This window comes from Phyllostomus hastatus, unplaced genomic scaffold (assembly GCF_019186645.2).
Source record: "Phyllostomus hastatus isolate PE091 unplaced genomic scaffold, TTU_PhHast_1.1 phas_scaffold_93, whole genome shotgun sequence".
Lineage (NCBI taxonomy): Eukaryota > Metazoa > Chordata > Mammalia > Chiroptera > Phyllostomidae > Phyllostomus > Phyllostomus hastatus.
The window spans coordinates 18,357,098-18,377,151 of record NW_025334042.1 but is presented as its reverse complement, the minus strand read 5'-3'; the positions used below and the strand labels follow the sequence as shown (position 1 = coordinate 18,377,151).

The following is a 20,054-nucleotide window of genomic DNA, read 5'->3' as shown; positions in this document are numbered from 1 at the left end:
AATGTACAAATTGAGGGTGCTTGTGGAATTTAAAGGGGGTGGAAAGAACATGGGGTGGAGAGACCAGAAATGAGAAGAAAAATGAAAAACATACACCATATACTTGACAAAGGAGAAATCATTTTTAAATACAGATACACAAATTAAGACAGAAGCTGAGAGGAGGGAGCCAGTACCTGGAAAGCAAGATGCTACAGCTGCAGAGGGGTGGAGGAAGCAGGAAAGCAGACTGAGAGGAGGAAACAAAGGGAAAGGAGCCAGGAACTGAGGACGAGATACTTCCTCTCCTGTGCCTGCAGTTTGCCCATGACTTTGAGTAGGTGAGTTCACAAGGTTCCTCACTCTCATCGTTGCTGATTTCTTTCCTTCACTTCTACTGGAATAACAGCCTCAGTGTGTGTGTGGTTTGCTCACACACGGGTTTGCTCACACACATGGAGTCAACGGGTTGACTCCAGCTTTTGCCTTGTCCACCCCCCACCCCACATCATATTCAAGGTTTCAGTAGCAGCTTAGCATGTCCACAGGCTGTAATGGGTTCCTCTCTGCACATGCTTATGTGCAGCAGCCAACACTAAGCTCTCACCCCTCAGCTCACACTTCCTCCCAAAGGCAGAGGTTGCCTGGGGTCTCTTTGCTCTAACAGGGTGATTCCAAGCTGTGTGCTCAGTGATCCAGTTTAGCACAGGCTCCCACACAGTGATCCTCCATTTTCCCCCAGCTGCCTGTGCTGCATCGATTTCACTGGCTTTACAGCCTGTTAGTGGAGACAAAAGGAGGCAGAATTGCTTGACTCTAGGCTTCTCCAAAGCACCGGGTGGCAAGATTCCTGGAAGGAGTTATGAGCAATGAGCTCATTTGAATGTCATGCAGGCAGACCCCCTGACATAATGGAGGGAAACAAAAACCAAGGCACAGTTGTTTAGGAGTGGGAGTACGGGTTTCAAAACTCTGGAGTCATCGGATGTGCCCTAGACAGAGATAAAGTGGCATTGAGAGATTGAAAGGGAAGGGGCAAGCAGTCCCAGGCTTGCGTTAGGAAATAAATAATGTCCAGAAGGGTCTGGCTCTGAAGTGTATCAAACTGCTCTCCTACCCTATGTTTATGGGGTCATGGACCATTAAACCAGCCAATCTACAGATGTCTTCATAAGACTTTACGAGATTAGACTGAAGAGAACCTATAACTCAGCAATAAGAGAACATGAGAAGGGAGAATTAGATGTGATTGTGAAAACAAGAGGGCTCAGCCTTCGGAGGAGTCACATCTCAGCGGGTGGATGTCTGGGTTCTGGGATGCCTATCTTCCTCACTTCTCACTCTTGTTAAGTTTCTGACCACCCCCATTAGAACAATACATCAGGCCTACACTACCCAGTAAATTCTCAATTATCTACATACTCTTTCCCCCACCTAATCCAACCTGCCCTCTGTCCCCTACCCCCATGTGGTACTCAGGAGTTTCCTTGGTATTTATGAAGCAAGAAATCAGAAAGATAGTTATATCACAAACTCACACATACTGAGACTTTCAACCTGATTTAGACTCTCAAATGTGGTTTTCCACAAATCCTAATAACCAGGAGCTGCCTCTTTTAGAGGTCCCTGAAAGGTAATGTTTATTCCCTGAGCCACTGGGGACAGATAAGCAAGGACACTAGAAAGGCATACGCCTGAACTCTCAGGGGAGAGTAAGAAACAGAATATACATTCTCTTTCCCTCAAGCTTGCGCCACCCTGTGGCTGTTTGCAGAAAGTCAGACACTAACAACTCAAAAAAAAGCTGTTGTTCTCCAAGACTCACTGCTCTTTGAGAAATGTGTGATTGGCTAACATTCCAGGAACCAATTTAAGGAAGGAGTGAGTGTAAAACCCAGATCTTCAAACCACCACTCAGAATCCATATTTGAAAAGCAAACATTTATTAGAACCAATACAAGAGTATGAAAAGAGGGAAAAGAGGAGGGTGGAAGAGGGGGAGAATGAGGTGTGCATTGGATGTCAGTTGTGGAAACACATAAATTGCTTACTTTGGAACATTTATATTTAAAAGGTGAATGTGTGTATATGTGTGTGTGTGCATGATATATATATATATTATATACATAATATATATATATATATTATATATATATATAAAAAATCACATCCTAAAAAATTTAAAAAATCCAAATCAGACATGTTTGGCTGAAAAAAAAACCAAGACATAACAAATACTCCCCCACAAACCAAAAAGTCCATAAAGAATTCAATTTCCCATTTTTCCACTCAGAAATCTGGCTATGAAGTGTGATTTGTTTTGCTACTCAGCATGGTAGAGTGCTGAGAAACCCAGCCTCTTGAGTCTCTCAGATCCCATCTTGTGGGAAGGCTGTGGGCCACTGGCAAGTCAGCTCCTGGCTACTTGGCAGGATGTCAAACTGTGCGCTCTCCATCCTCCAGAATTCTGCAGAACCACCTGCGGCCACCAGTGCTGAGTACACAAAACACAGAGAACCAGAATGTGACTGCAGCAGGGGGCCAGGACCTTGTGCTTTTTCATAGGTTACACATCTGGGGCCAAGGAGAGGGAAAGGAGAAAGAGCCCTATGGGAAAAAGGAGCTGGGTGGGTCCCTAAACTGAGATGGAGAGTAAGGCTCTTGAGCCTGCACCTGGGCAAACAGAAATGGTGTCCATAGCTTTCCCAAACTGGCGGAAAAAAAAAGGTCAGCTTCACACTGTGAGAACTGACAGAGGCTGAATGCAGTGAATTGGATGAAGCTTTAGAGTATCAATGCCCAGTTCTGAGTATTAAACATAACTCTAGAAAAAAATTTTTTTCCAATGTGGCTTTTTTTGATGGGGGCTAGAGGAAGTGTTTTTTGTTGTTGTTGTTTGTTTTGCTTTATTTTGTTTTTTAATTGAACCAGCTGGTTCCTGTGGGGAGACAGAAGCTTGGGTACAGATACCACAAAGGGCAGCAGTGTACCAGCTGTCTGGGGGTTGGTTTGGGAACTGATAAGCAACAATATAAATCAAACCCACTGTCTATGCTTTGCTTGAGATAGCCCAAGTGTTCCAAGCTCACGAAGCACAGGACCTTAATTCCCAACTTGCAGAGAGAAACAATCAGTAGCATCCCTGATTCATGATTCCCTAATCTAATGCTCTTGGGTCTGAAAGAGCCACTCTTTGTGGATGTAAGATGTAGAAAATACTAAGTGCCTCCCCCCAAAACATCTTAACGCTGGACTATGAAGACCCCAACATTTACAAAAACACTGTCAACATCTGAACTAGCAGCTTTGATGAGGGGTGGGGGGCAGAAAACTTTCTTAGGTCACTAAGTAGTTCCAAACTTGGGACAACTCGGTGAGAACTAAATCCTGTATCAAGCCTAGTTTTCAGCTCCAAGTATCCTCCACCGAGGACCCTAAACTATTTTATCAACTTTGATTTACAATGCCTCACAACACCCCTGTGAGGTAGGTCAGTATTATTACCCCCATTTGACAGACGGGGAACTGAGGCATTGAAAGGAGTGACTTGCCCAAGGTCAGCCATCATGAATCTGTTGAGAAGGTTGGCACATACATAGTCAGCATCCACTCAATTCTGTTCCACAACTTTTTAGAGCACACTTGGGAGCAAAGGGAAGCCAGTAAGAACACCTCACTATACAAACTAGATAAACTCAATCAACCCACAAGTATTAACTGAGGGTTATTATTCATCTAGCATAATGCAAGAAACCTTGGAGAAACAAACTGCTTGTGAAAAAATGGGTCTTGAAAATAAAATTACATTTTAAACATTAAGGTGAAGAACTAAGTCACACTGATTTCCCAAAGTTCTGTACTGAGTAACCCAAATTCCTAAATCCAGAATGAAGCAAGACCACGCTCAAGCAGGAAGAACAGAACCATTTTCCCAGTAGTGGTCTTGATAGTGCTCAGAGCTGCAGATTGGTGGGGAAAGCCTAGCAATAGCGGTGACAGAAGCAACATTCTCTACAGACTAAACTAGGAGTATAGGAATCCCAACACCAACTACTCTCTGCAGCTTCTGGTCCATCCCCCAAATTCCTAGAAGACAGCATCTCACTAACCTTTCTGGACTCAGCTTAACTTCGGGAGTTGTGTCATTTTCATAAGCAGTTCAAGATTAAGGATAGAAATGGTGACTCCCCTACTTTTCATTTCAGAGAAAGGAGATAAAATATTCTCTATAACTAGTCATAAGACTCTTGTAATATTCTTTCCTCCTACCAGAGGTGTAACGCTTTAACAAAAGAGGCAAAATGAAAAATACTTTTTCTTCCTCCTTTTGATTTACAGTGGATTCTGGTAGAAATCACGACCCTAATCCTAAAGCTAGCATGGGGGCAGGGGAGAGTGGAGACTAAATCCACAGCCTGCTCTGGTTTAGAATCAAATACTAAAGCCATACCCCGTTACAGCAGCCAGAGTGGCAGGATTCTACACATATCAGAAGCTCAAAGAATGATTTATCAACACACACAGTATATGTTCACCACAGATACTCTATTTCCTGGAAGGACCAACCATTCCAAGACCTACATATAAACCTTTTTTCATTGATTGCTGATCACACTGAACAAGTCCAGACGATGATAAAGTTCAAGACTGATTAAAATGGCAGTGACAGTCAGGTTCAGTCTGTTAGGAACTCCTCAAAGTGTGACAAACTAGCCACTGGGGCCTGGATCAACTGTGAGGGTCACACCTGCCAATGCCAGGGGACATCACACACACAAAAACCACAGAATGGTAAGATGAAAAGTTCACTGCATTCAATTTGACCTAATTTCTTGATAATAGTTTCCTATTAGATTCTCTGATTAATACTGATGGCTCTTACCTAGGCTGTGATAATTAGGTTTTGATCTATTGTGACATTAATGATCACAACCAGTTGACTTTGAAATTGTCTTAATTAATGGCTCTTCCCTTGTAGGGTCTGCCTCCTCCAGTGTAGTTCTGTCCCCTCCCCCACCACTTTGTTTTAACTCCTTCTTTTACTGATCTTAGAAGACAAATGGCATTTGGAGAATCACTTTCTTCTCATAAAACAGTATTTTAAACTAAAAACATTTCTCTGACAGAGGAACAATATGACATCAGGTGAAATGAGGATCAGGATGAAAAGGCAAGAGAACAGGCTATCAATGAAGAGGAAAAAAAAAAATCCATCTTAAAAAACAGCCAAAGTCAAGCATGTTAAAGAGGCAATGGCAAGTTGAAGTAACTAGAAAGTCAAGATGAGGTAGTTTAAAATTCAAGAAGTCCAGCGCAAGCAAAAAGAAACTAGTATTGTTTTTATGAAGCAATCTGAAGAACCTTCACACTTTAATTTTCCAGAAGTTATTCTAATTCATGGGAATTCTGACTTCCAACAGTAGTCAACTCTCAATTATCCTGGCAGACAAAAGTATCTTTTTCTTGTGGTCAGAACTAAAAAATTTCTTAAGGTCAGAATGTTTCTCAGTAAGGCTAGACCAACCCCTAAATTGGTCAAATCTAAAATTCCGGAGAATGTATATTCCTGTAATGGTTTCCACATAATTGAGTCAAATCTCTGCTTAGAAATCACCATCTTGCAGTGTTGAATAAAAAAACTACACTGCCCAGCATAGATGCCAGGTGTTAACAGATGTGCCTCAAGGCTTCTTTTTAGCAAATCTCTTGTCATTTCAAAATATGCCCCTGTTTTTAGGCTTAAAGCCAGCTTAATGTTACTTCCTCCAAAAGGGATGAGAAAATGAAAAAGGTTGAGCAACTCTGGTTAAATGTCCATGAGGAATAAATGTTACAAAACCCACAATAATGTAACACGTAACTGGAACTGCAACACAGGTAGTACTATTCACAAGCAGGGATTAACTATGCCATTAAATACTTTGGCAAAGAGCCTAAATTAGGGACCAAAATCTTGGGTTCTCAATCCCCACTCACCTGTTGTTCTCACTCAGTAATGGCAGCATTTCAAACTAACTATCAGTTTTATTTTCTGCAATAAAGCCCTTGTTGTGGTCCATCTATGGCCAGTTAATTTAGTTCATTCAAGGTCACAGGTCTTTTCCACATATGAACCAACTGTTACCCTTCTACTTTAGAGCCACACACTGTATCAACAGCTATCTCTGCCCCCAAATCAGAAATGTGTATCCATTTTATTATTAAGTCAGTTTACCCCACACCAATATGAAAGTTCTTTCAAGTCAGGGACTGCATCTTTTTGAACTCTGTATCCTCTAGGCCAGAAAATGTTGAATGAATGTTGACATAGACTAATGTGGCTGGATATGGATGGCTCAATACAAATCTGCCATTATTAATTAGGTGAGGGGTACTCAATTCTTAACATATGTTCTTGGATGCAAGGCTGGTAAAGTCTCTATTTTTGAATACATAATTTTTACAATTAGTGATAAAGCCAATATAAAACTGGAATACACTGGGTCCAGGCCTTTCTTGCTACAGGGATGCTTGCTTGGTGGTCCAATTACAAAGGTGTGGACCTCAACACTGTAATTTTTACTCTACAAATCTAAACCAAAAGCATAGAGTCATGAGAGAAAAAATACACTTTAACCTAATTTGCAAGAAACAACTTCTACATTTTGAATCTAATGGCATAACCCTTTCTGGGGTTTTCATGTCATTGCAAAGTAGTATTTTAGATCCCTGAACTCAAACCCTAAGGGCAAGGACAATCACTCTCCAACCCAAATACAGATTCCTCTGGATTTTATGTGAGCTGGCCTAAACACAGACCCAACAAAATCACAAGATGAAAATCCCAAGCACGTTCCCCAAGGCCCTATAATTTGGCCTGAATATAAAGTAAATGCACAGTAGGATGGCTACAGAACAGGATAAAAAGTTAGTAACTGCCCAGGCTATGAGAACAGGACCAACCTTTCATGAACAACAAAAAATAACACACAGATACGACTATAGGGGATAGCCAAGGACCATGAAAACTTGAGTGTTAGGGAACACCACAGGTCCAAATGCTTCCTTGAGCAGACAAATACTGACTACAGGAGGAAAAATGATATGGATCTCTCCAGGTTAAAAATGGGTATTTCCATTAGGCCTGATGTTCCTAATAGCTAATATTAATGTGAGATATCAGTCCAGCCCAGGACTCAGAAAAAGTAGCTACACTGACCTTAGCATACTCTTGCTGGGCAAAACTCTTATTATATTCTGTGGAAAGGGAGATCCTGGAATGCTGGTTACTAAAGAAACATTATTACGAAGATGTTCTGAAAGGATTCAATACAGGAAAAACATACCGAGCACCTAAGACCTAGATGTTAAAAGTGCTTCGCCCATAGCTACTAACTCTTCTGAGAGGAGAAAACAACTTTCTGTTTGAGGATGCAATTCTCCAAGGGCCAGGACAGCTTCTCTGAAAAAACAAAAGATGGAGGCATAGGGTGACATCTGGTTTCCTTTCTGCTGAGGGCTGAAATCAATATTAGCCTCTGGCTCCCTATATTCCTATAGAAGCACCTGTGGACAGGCAGGGAGAGGGAGAAAACAAATGTTGTTTAGGTGGCACTCAGTACAAGACCTTGATTCAATAAACTGTGGACAGGAAAAGATGAATAAAGAGTAAGGTATTAAAAAGGTGATGAATAGATAATACTGGGGTTATTTTGTGAAAAGAAAATCAGATTTTGACGAATAACTTAAATATTACCTGTAACCCTGGTAACCATGTGTCCCAGGTTTCTCAGAATCGCTGTCAATACAAAATAATTGTTTTGTCCACATGCTAGAATTTGGTTTTACAAATATGGTCACTGTAGTTTACACGCCCGCTGCTCATAGGAGACACACACACACATCAGCTACATGGATAAGCTGTCCTTTTCTCCACCTGCAAATCAAGACCCAGATTACCTCCTCAGAGGCTCTGGCCTAACTTTTGCCCAATCCTTGTTTATATTAATTGATATCCTTGAATACTTGTATGACAGATCTATTTCCTGACAACCCTTTCTTTTAGATGCCCATAGATTAGTAGTAACAACTGTCAATTATCTAGCACTTGATCTAGGTCTTTAATTTCTTCAGAGAGCAAAAGAAAATGGAGGTATGGGTTATGAGTTCCTACCAAATCACATTACCATTTGGGAGGATTTAACTGGATAACTTAAACCAAAATCTTCTCTGTTCCAGTCTGTCACATCATTGCAGCAACAGCTGTCTTTTCAACGGGGCAGTATAATTGTTGACATAATTTATACAACCATACAGAATTCAATCAGCAGCTGAGCTGGGAAGCAATGTTAACAAATGCTATGAATGGGTATATGATTTGCATATTATTCAGCTCATCTGTGGACTAGAGCAATCTATTCATTTCCCTCATTACTCTGAATAATCTAGAAATGATCGACTGCTCCTGGTCAGCTCTATTTTAAAAATCAAAGCAAGAACAAAATAACCTCAATGGCTGGTGAACTCTAGAGTTAAGGCTATTTCAAGCATTTATTATCATTTCCTCAGCTTTGGGCTAGAACAAGGATGCTCAAAACCCTGCTATTTCCTTACTTTAGTCTTGATTCTCTAGACCCCATCACCCACAGGAAAGAAAAGTATATAGAAGTAGGGCATTTCACTGGAGACAAAGACAGGATATGATCAGAAAAATAAACTCTCAATCTAATGGCAAATCAGGAGGAAGCTAAAAGAGAAATATTTTGCTGAGTAGGGAGAGAAGGTTGTGTCAACATGCTAATGCCAGGGGCTATTACTCTCTGAGGTGAATAGTCTTCCATGGAAATGCATTTTTAAAAAGATACAGGTAAGAGTTTTAGGGTGGAAAAAGGAAGAACACTAATACTTTGGGGACTCTTGGCAAACCCAGGAGTCAACAAAGACAACATTTATGACTATAAATGCTATGAATATTTAAAATTGATAGTGTGGCCAATGACTCCCCTCCAAGAATTCCCCATTAAAATAATGGCATGGAGGGGAAACTTGGGTCCACTGAGAAGTGAAAGTCAGGTTTGAAGCCTCTTTGGTTAACAGGAATGCTTTGGGAGGCCACAGAGGTTGGCAGGGTTGGAGGGTGCCTAGCACCTTGGCACAAGCAAGCACCAGGCAGTCACTCACACCTACATAAATATATAGTCCAAAAGTGAGGGGTGGAAGTAAATAATACATATATATCATATGTGATAAAAAAGACAATTGTATCCTACCCCATCATCTTCATGTACTAACAGCTAAAAAACTCCACAGTTAATAATCTTGCCATTTTATGACAGACTACACCACCTTGCAGAAGCAGAAGCAGGTATTGCTAAGAAACAAAGCCACAAGTCCTGGGGCTAAAAAAGAGTGCCTTGACAAATCTAAATGTAAAATTTCAACTGCTCCAAAGGATGGAGCTATTCTGGGAGGCTGGGTAAGGGTGAACTACAGACAGTGGCCCAGAAGACCATACCAGGAACCCTGCATTCCTGGGTAGAGCTGAATGAGATTGGGAAAGCCCCAACAGGTAGGAAGTTGCGATTGGCTTTTTAAAAAGGTGGGCAACATCTTTTCCATCCCAACATCACAAACAAAGGCTAGCTAGTCATCAACATGTTTTAAGAACCAAAATGCATCATCATTGTAACAAAACCCCCCAATCCCCCAATCTAAAAAGTGACCAACCCTGAAAAGATCAAGACTCTAAGGTGATTACAAAGTTAAAACTCATCTTGAGGTCACAGGGGAGTAGAAGAGATGAGGGCAAAGGAAAAAATGTGGGAATTACACACAGTATGTAAATGCCTGGTCTTCACAGAGAGACACTGATCATGAATCAGACCATCAGTTATGTTACAAGAGAACCAATACCAACATTTCTCCTGTGGAGCACAGTGATAAGCACATTTTTTATGAATATGTTTAGGATAGAAGGGGCAGGTATAAGGGAGAGGAGGCAAGGAAGTAAATGTACTATGTACAAAGAGAAATGACAGAGACTAGCCCCTCTTTTAGCTCTTTGCTGTTTCTTTTTCTTTGTTTTCCGCATCCTCGGGATATGCATGCCACGTCAGTCTTTCTTCATAAAATGCTATCACAATCTGTGGACATTTTACATTAGCTTCTTTTGCAAGGACCAGGTCTGCTTCATCTGTGTCTTTCCTGGAGAGAAAGAATAGGAAGACTTAAAAGGAGACTTAAGTAAGAGGGAAAGTTTGTCCAAATACAGGTTTCTGTCGTTATTTGGACTAAGCTAACTTGATTTCCTCTTCATCCTGATTTCAAGTGAGAAGAATCCTACCAGTTATTTTCCTTTTTGAAAAAATTTTATTAAATTATTGGGGTTCAGTTCAATATTTTCAAGGAGAAATTTAAGTAAATGAATTAAATTATGGTAGTTTCCCCCCTCACTTGTAGTTTTGCTTTTAGCGGCTTGTTACCCAAAGCCAACTGTGGTCTACAAATAGTAAATGGAAAATCCCAGAAATAAACAATTCCTAAGTTTTAAATTGTATTCTGTTCTGAGGAGCATGATAAAAATTTCACACTGTCCTGCCTAGGATGTACATCATCCCTTTGTCCAATGTATCCATGCTATACATAAAGATATCATGAAAGAGAAGAGAGAGCTCACATAACTCTGATTAAAGTATACTGTTCTATTTTATCATTAGTTATTGTTGTTAATCTCTTACTTTGTGCCTAATTTACAAATTAAAATTTATCACAGGTATGTATGTATGTGTAAGAAAAAACATAATACATATAGAGTTCTATACTACCAGCAGTTTTCAGGCATCTACTGGGCGGGTGGGAGGTGGGGGTGATGGGATTGGAATATATCCACCACGGGTAAGGGGGGACAACTGTATCAATGAATGTCATTTAACTACTACATCAGACACAAACGGAAATCTTCACAGCTAGAACTTAGTTGGAAAACATAGCAGGCTTAATCAAAAGGCTGAAAATTAAATTATATAAACTCTGCTCCCATAATTTTTATTTGATGTATGAGCATATCAGTGAACACACAATAGAACCTACATTCGCCCCTATTGCTTATGCACAAATTGATCAATCCAATTTCTGGATAATCTAAGTAAGTGGAAGTGTCCCACTCTTCCTCACCTTGTGGCCTTTTAAAAATTCTTTATCTTTTTGGTCAGAAATGTGGATTGGAACAGTAAGAAAACAGAAACTTAAGTCAGCAACTATTTATAAAAAGGAGAGTATGTATAATATAGTATTAAAATGTAATGTGGGAATTAGCTGTGAATTTTAATTATCCGAGTTACAGAGGCTTTACTACAAAATATGACAAAAAAAATCTAGCAAGTTCCTTAACCAGGATTCGAAATCAAGAAAAAAATTAATCAGAATTCCACTGAAAAGGAGAATAATAATGGCCTCATAAGACCCCCCCCACAAGCCCTTGCACAACCACTCCCGTAAACATTAATTCCTGGGGATAACATCTAGGCCTCAGTTGTATTTCAGCTCCAAGCCCAGAAAAGTAGCAAAACCAGACAAGGGATGCCACGACTGACATCAGGACCAGCTGCAATGACCAATGAACCCTGCGCTGGTGCCAACCTATCAGTCAAGACCCTGGCCCTAAAAGGACATGCCTGGAAATCTGATAAATATTCTATTGAGATCCTCCCCTGGGGCTGCCCCTAAAATCCCCCTTAAAACCCTTTAGGATGGAGAACTCCTCCAGCTCTCCCTTGCACCTTTTCCCCCAAGTCCCCAAAGTGTGTTACCTTAACCTTTCTCTCTCCTAAGCTCAAGAGCACTTCTTTTGCCTCTATAACTCCTGAGCACATTTCTTCTACCTCTGTGTCTCCTGAGCACATTTCTTCTACCGGTAACTTCTACCTCTGTGACTTTCTAAATAAACTTTCTCTTATAGTTTGAAAAAAATATTCCACTGAGATGTGAGCAAAGACAACTACCTCCTTGTTTAGAGAACTGAGATGTTTAATTCATAGAGATAAGTATTATGGGTGAGAATAGAAAGGGGAAAACCCACAGTTTAGAGAAGATACTCAAATCTGGAAAGTAATGGAAAAAGCTAGTTAATCATAAGTAACTATCAATCATTAAGTAACACACATATAATCATGAAACTATAAATCATAAGTAACACACAACTGAGTGGGAAAAGCAGTCAATACAGCTCCTCATTTCTGCAAGTGTATAGTGATTCTTCAAAAATAGGCTTTTGGGTAATTTACCAGCAAAATTTTGATCAAATAAAATGTTAAACCTTTTGATTATACAACATTTAAGGTAATTAGCTTCCTTAGTGGCACCATAGCATGAACCCTCTATTTAGACACCAAACATAAATCATTAAGCTCAGAACACATGAATACCGGAGGCAGTGGGGGCCAGACCATAAATCACCCTGTCTTTTAGAAACCCAATTGAGGGGAAGTAACTATACTCTCCTCTAAGAGCCATTCCCTCTACCAGATGAAATAACTTGTGCTTTGGCCAGTATTATTCTTAATGCTTTTCGTTCAGATTATTTTTCTCTTTCAGACATTATTCAGTGGTCTTGGTCCTCAGTTGATGGCAAAAAACCCTAAGCAACTCCTATCCCATGGCCACATGCTCATGGTCTGACGGTAAATGATTCAGAACTGTGTAAAAAAGTGGTTAGGTCGTGTTTATATGTTTCCTACCTCAAATCTACCTTTTTCTGGTATTTGGACTAATATCATATAATTTGGCTTAATACCAAAGCTTGAGAGTGTCTTGAATTCATTCCACACCATAATTCCTATTTAATACCGACATCTGGTTTCAGTTAAAGATCCTTAACAATCAAAATTCTTGGTTAGGGAAGTCTTCCCTCACTATCTTTCATACAAACTCAAGTCACTGGCCAAAAAAACCCACAATTATAAACTAAAAACCGATCTCTCTCACCATTTCATTAGGAACATTAAATCACCACAGGAATCTGTTGCCCCAATGATCTTTTCTGGTTCCAGTCCTCTCTCAAAGCCCCGAGCAATATCATTGCTTTGCTACAAACAGAAGATGAAGAAATGTTAAAAACATCCCTCTCAGCTTGAAGCACAATCTAATTTAATATCACCTGATATCATTTTTTAAAAAGACTTTATTTATTTTTAGAGAGGAAAAAGGAGGGAAAGAAACATCAATCAGTTGCCACTTAGCACATGTCCCAATTGGGTAACAGGCCCACAACCTGGGCATGTGCCCTGACCGGGAATTGAACCAGTAATCTGCCACTTTGCAGGAGGATGCCCAACCAATTGACCTGCACTGGTCAGGGCTCACCTGACAACCATTTTTGCCACAATTCATAAAATTCTTAAAACTTAAAAATTACAATACTAGGTCACCCAGTGACAGTGATGCCAAAAAATATGTTTGTAAGAAGATGCAGTTATCTTTCCTTCAAGATTAAGAGTGGCTCCTAAAACTCTTCAATATCCATTAAAATATTCTGGAGTCATCATCTGGGAACTCCTCTAATCCAATCTCCTTAATGATATAAATTGATAAGCCTTAAATGGCTTCTGAAATGATAAACGAGTACATGAAACAAGTCCATGTTTACCCAAACTAAACCTTTTTCACATTATAAATTTCTCCACACTTCTCAATCTTTATTTTTTCAGACTTTTAGTTTACCTTAACACTGACTAATATTTTTAATACTTCTTTTCACATAGTCATCTATATATATATATATATATATATATATATATATGAAAGAACAGAGATAACAATGATTTAAGGAAGTACCATAAAAAAACACAAATTTCTTTCAGAGTTCACATACTGCAATTACCCATGCATTTGGAGATGAGACCCTGGTCTGTGTCTATCTGCTCCAGAAGTGGATGAGTCATTGGCATTTGAGAACAGAATTGGTCGGTGATTTAAATCAAACAAACTGATTATTCTCTAGGGAAGTATTCAAATTTGGTCAGAATCCAATCATGTAGTCTAGGTAAGGAGTACAGGGTCTGACTCAAGTGTGATGGCACTGGTGAGAACAAAATGGCAAAATGTTACACAAAGCAGGTAATTTTAAAGACTTCGCTTATTTATTTTTAGACTGAAGGAAAGGGAAGGAGAAAGAGAGGGAGAGAAACATCTTAATCAATTGCCTCTCACATACCCTCCCAGGGACCTGGTCAGCAACCCAGTAATGTGCCCTGACTGGGAAACAAACTGGTGACCTTTTGGTTTGCAGGCCAGCACTCAAATCCACTGAGCCACAACAGCCAAGGCAAAGAAAGGTAATTTTTTTAACTGATATATTATATTTTTTAAAAGATTTCATTTATTTTTAGAGAAAGGAAGGGAGAGAGGGAAAGAAACATCAACATACGGTTGCCTCTTGCACACCGTACACAGGGGACCTGGCCAGCAACCCAGGCATGTGCCCTAGACTGGGAATCGAACCAGCGACCCTTTGATTCATAGGCTGGCACTCAATCCACTGAGCCACACCAGCCATGGAAAAGCATGTAATTTTATTTTATTTTTTTTTAAACTTCTTTTTTTTTTAAAGATTTTATTTATTTTTATTTTTAGGGCGGGAGGGAGAGAGAGAGAGAGAGAGAGAGAGGGAGAGAAACATCAATGTACGGTTGCTGGGGGTCATGGCCTGCAACCCAGGAATGTACCCTGGCTGGGCATCGAACCTGGGACACTTTGGTTCCCAGCCTGTGCTCAATCCACTGAGCTACGCCAGCCAGGGCTTAGAAAAGCATGTAATTTTAAAAACCTTATTATGGAAGATAAAGACTGTGCAAATGAACTAATATCTGATGTTTTATTTTCATAATAAAATCTCTGATCTGACTTTCACCTTGCTTTCTTCTGAGAAAAATATTCGGGGTCCAGGTGGTCCCCAAAGATACCAGAACCCACACTGGGAAGGAAATTTCATGCATGGACCAGGAGAGATACTGACTCAAAAACACAGCGTCTTTTGGGGGCCCTTAAGCAGAGGAGGTTCCCAGATGTGCACACAGCTGCTCACAGCTGGAATGCTGGCACATGAACTGAGCTGTAAATCATAGCTGGCAGCTGAAAACAGGTTTGCCACATAGGGAGGGAAGGGAAGAAAAATGTTCAAGTTGCTGAAAAGGAGATGAGGTGAGGAAAATGCTAAAATCATCACACAAGCAGTAATCTTAAATCAGGCATAATGCCGACTAACAAGTTTCTTCTTTGGTGGTCTTAAAAAAAATGCAACCTCCTCCTGTATCTTTAAAACATACAATCACCTATCTTCCTAGCTGCCTACCTGACAGCCACCAGCATTGTTAAGAATGCTGTCAGAGGCCCCAGACGAACATTACAATGTAAGGGACATGTGGGGGCTGTTTTTCAAGGTCAGCAGCATAGAACCTGGCCTAGGAACAAAACTCTCTGCATTGGCCAGTGGCTCTAAGCCAGACTGCTCCTTTTTAATAGGAAAAAACCTTAGGTTGAGGAAGGACACACTATGTCATAAATGGCTAGTTAGAAATCTCACAATGTTATTTTTTGGTCTCTTTACTTAGCTGGAAAGGTAATCAAATGGAAAAAGCCAGACTCCAAAGGACTAATAAAAAAATAAATAAATTGTACACCTGAAACATACATAATGCTATTAACCAATGTTACCCCAATAACTTTAAAAAAGAAAAAAAACAAACAACCTTAGCTCCTTCAAGAAGGGAAGGCATTCTCAAATTCTTTATCAGTAGTTTATCATAATGATACACACACTCACCAAAATAAGGCAGTTTTAAAAATGAGGTTAAAAATAAAATTAGCCCTGGCTGATATGGCTCAGTGGATTGAGCGCCGGCCTGAGAACCAAAGGGTCGCCAGTTTGATTCCCAGTCAGGGCACATGCCTGGGTTGCAGGCTAGGTCCCTGGTAGGGGGCACTCGAGAGGCAACCACACACTGATGTCTCTCCCCCCTCTCTTTCTCCCTCCCTGCCCCTCTGTCTAAAATTCAAAAAATAATTTTTTAATTAAAAAAATAAAATTAAAGTGTTGCAGGTTCGATTCCCAGTCAGGGCACATGCCTGGGTTGCAGGCCACGGTCCCCAGCAACCGCACATTGATATTTCTCTCTTTCTCTCTCTCCCTTCCCTCTCTAAAAATAAATAAAATCTTTAAAAATAAAATAAAAAAATAATAAAAATAAAATAAAATAAAATAAGGAAACAAGGAGACAGACACAAACCCAGAGTCCTTTTTCACTTGCAGTCTACAATCTTTCACTCTTATAGCAATACTTTGGGAAAACTGGTCTTCCATTTTCTCTCCTATGGAGACCAGGAATCATTTATGTATGTCCTTATAAAATACTGATGCATAGGTCCAACCCACAGAAATTTGAATATAACTGGTCTGGTCTCGAGCGCTAAAGGTTTTTTAAACTGCCTCCCATCCCACCCCTGTGGTTCTAATGTGCAGCCAAAGCTGAGAACTAATGTCTAGAAAGATGGGTATCCAAGCAGAATGAAAATAGGAATGCTTATGACAGTTATGCTAGAAGATTCAGATGCAGAATTATGTTTTTATTTTATTAAACTTTAAGGGTACAATACATCCTTCACCACAAAAGGCTTTACAACCTTGAAATAAAGGAAAGGAGTGGAAGCTGGAAGGGGGCATATGTATATATGTACACAGATGGAAAAGATAATAGATGAAAAGAGAGGCAATAATGCCCTGGTCAAGTAGCTCAGTTATATAGAGTACCATTCTGACATGCCAAGGATCGAGGGTTCAATCCCCAGTCAGGGCACATACAAGAATCAACCAATGAACGTATAAATAAGTGGACCTCAAATCAATATTCCCTGTCTCCGTCAAATCATTAAATAGCCCCGACTGGTGTGGTTCAGTGGGTTGGGCATTGTCCTGTAAACCTAAAGTTCAATTCAATTCTTGGTCAGGGCACATGCCTGGGTTTTGGGCCAGATCCCCAGTAGGGGGTGTGTGAGAGGCAACCACACGTTGATGTTTCTTTCCCTCTCTCCCTACCTTAACCTCTCTCTGAAACTATATATGTAAAATCTTTTAAAAAATAAATTAAAAAATAAAATCAGTAAAACAAATTTTTTAAAAAGAAATAAGTGCTTATGTTGGTTACTTGAGACCTAAAGATCAGAAGGACTAAAGCAACTGAATCAAACCAAAATTTCAGACTTTCCAAATTGATCAGTAAGATTTAAAAAGATGAAAATTAATTTCCTATGTAAAGTACATTTAAAAAAGATCAAAAGAGAATATACATGTTCACTGAACTGTGTACTTTAAAATGGTTAATTATATGTTATGTGAATTTCATCTCAATAAAAAAAGAACATAAAGGATTGAAAATAAGGGCTGTGCTCACTTCAGCAGCACATATACTAAAACTGGATGACAAATTCATTGCTTCATGTTAAAAAAAAAAGAAAAAGGAAAAAGAAAATAAGTGCTATCTTTGGAACAAGAAGAAAAAAGAAGTGGTAAATATTTTAAGCCCTTTTGTATTCTTGAAAAATTCACCAAAGACCCTTCTTCTCTAAGATAGCTTAGCCTTCTACTTTGGAGAAGACAGAGAATGGCTGAATGTTTTACAGGAATTTAATTTTGGTACCTTATTACAACTCAGTTTATATGCATTACATTTCTCATTCAGCCAGGAGGGGGCGCTGTAGTTAATTAACATACCGTACCTCCCTGGAAGTTCTTTTGTTCAATAATTTTACCTTGTGGGCCATCCTTAGAACAGAAATAAACAAAATCAGGCATTTTGGGGAGAGACGTGGGAGTTGTGGTGGCAAAAGAATAGTATGTGGAAAAAAGGGGAGAACTTACCTCTCTCTTTTTTTTAGATTTGATATCATCAGCACTGTTCGAGAAACTGGATTTCCTCTTGTTACTTTCTGATTTTTCCCTGGGTTTATTATTTTCACCCTCCTTCATCTTCTTATACTTTTTCATAAACTCAGAAATTAGCTCAGGGCAATCCAAATTTTTCTCAGGTTCCCAAGTATTGTGCTCCCTGGGCAAGAACAGAGAAAAAAGGAAAACAATAAGGTGGGGGAAAACCCAATGCCTTAGTTTAAAGAGAACAAGTAGGCAAAATTAGGAAAGAAACCCTACACTTAAGGAGATAAAAAATCTGATCCTAGGAATTTATCCCCAAAACTTTTTAAATATATCTGTAAAAAATTAGCATTTTAATAGCCAAAAGACAAAAAATTAAATATCCATGAACTGATGACTAGATAAACAAAATGTGGTATATCCTTACAATGAACTATACTATTCAGCAACAAAAAACCCCATAATACTAATTAATACATGCTACAACATGGAAAAACCTCAAAAACATTATTTATTCAAAACAAAAGAAACCAGATGCAAAAGACTATGTATTGTCTGATTCCATTTACATGAAATGTCTAGGCAAGACAACTTTAGAAACAGATCAATGGCTCCCTGATAAGGGGGCTGGGTGTTGAGATTAACCTCATATGGGCTCATGGAAATTTGGGAGGGTTATGGAAATGTTCGTGTGGAAATGGTTGCACAACTCTATAAATTTACTTAAAAGGGAAAAAACAAAACAAAACAAAACAAAAACAAAACACAAGAAGCCCTGGCCGAGCAGCTCAGTTGGCTGGAGCATCATCCCTTGCAACAAATGATCATGGGTTCGAGCCCCAATCAGGTTCATGGGGGAAGAAACCAATCAATGTTTCTCTCTCTCAAATCAATAAACATATCCTCAGACAAGGATAAAAAAAATCATTGAATTTTACACGTTCAATGAATATTTATGGATTGTAAACGATTCCTCAATAAAACTGTTAAGACCTCAAATATGAATTCTTCTTCAAAAAATGGCAAAATAATGTAATTTCATACATATAATTATCTGTGCAAATCATGAGAAGACACTAATAAATCATACAGCCCTTCCCCCCATTAAATGTTACTTATATTTTGAAGAAATACCAACAAATTTTTGGAAGATTAGAAATAGTTCTTTAGAAAAAAAGCAGTAAAGGCTTAAATCATTAGAATATAGACAAACCATACAGAGAAGACTCAGAAGTAGGAAATGTAGTACATTAACTCAATGGTCTGGATTCAAGCCTACCATCACTAGGTAGTCAAAAACACATTGTTATATTAATAAATAAAAAATAACCCCCACACTAAACCGTTGGGTCTAATTAAACTTAGAGCAAAGGAGTCCTATTATGAGGTTAACAAATAGTTGGTATTCACAGTTGTTCTCCTGTATTCCTGGCATGGATTTTAGAAAAACCAAACCCCCAACTCCATCATAAGCTTAAGAAATCAAATAAGAAATGTACCTATATAAGAAAAACTAAACCAGACATCTTCTTTATTCCTAGCCAGTAACAAATGTCCTTTTGGTTCTATATAAGGACTAACTTATATTAAAGTATACCTATAGCCCTAGCTGGAGTGACTCAGTAGATTGAGCACTGGCCTGTGAACCAAAGGGTTGCTGGCTCAATTCCCAGTCAGGGCACATGCCTGGGTTGGGGGCCAGGTCCCCAGTAGGGGGAACATGAGAGGCAACCACACATTGATGTTTCTCTCCCTCTCTTTCTCCCTACCTTCCCCTCTGTCTAAAAATAAATCAATTAGCCCTGGCAGGTGTGGCTCAGTGGACTGAGCCCTGGACTGCAATGCAAAGGGTCGCCGGTTTGATTCCCAGTCAAGGCACATGCCTGGGTTGTGGGCCAGGTCCCTGGTAAAGGGTGTGCGAGAGTCAACCGACTGATGTATCTTAATGTATCTCTCATACATCAATGTTTGTCTCCCTTTCTCCCTCCCTTTCCCTCTCTCTAAAAAACAAAATCTTTAAAACAATATTTAAATAAATTAGTAAAATAAAAAAATTAACCAGCAATTGAGGCAAAATACCAAACGATCACACAGCTTCACATATTTTACCTTTCAAGTTATGTCTTCTATGCTTCAATGTGTCTAGTTCTATTTATTCCAAAGAAAAGAATAATCT

General features: G+C 39.3%; 1 protein-coding gene across 2 annotated transcripts in view; it reads right to left on the bottom strand.

Annotated features, from left to right (window-relative positions):
• Positions 1–1,903: 1,903 nt before the first annotated feature.
• The window catches only part of CBX5 (chromobox 5), a 37,505-nt gene continuing 19,354 nt past the window's right edge, over positions 1,904–20,054 (bottom strand). For both annotated transcript variants that reach the window (XM_045829033.1, XM_045829034.1), the window contains exons 3-5: positions 17,867–18,053; positions 12,940–13,040; positions 1,904–10,161 (exon numbers count right to left, since the gene is read on the bottom strand). In XM_045829033.1, coding sequence (XP_045684989.1) covers positions 10,011–10,161; positions 12,940–13,040; positions 17,867–18,053 — 439 coding nt within the window. In that variant the 3' untranslated portion in view covers positions 1,904–10,010. The remainder of the gene's footprint in view (positions 10,162–12,939; positions 13,041–17,866; positions 18,054–20,054) is intronic.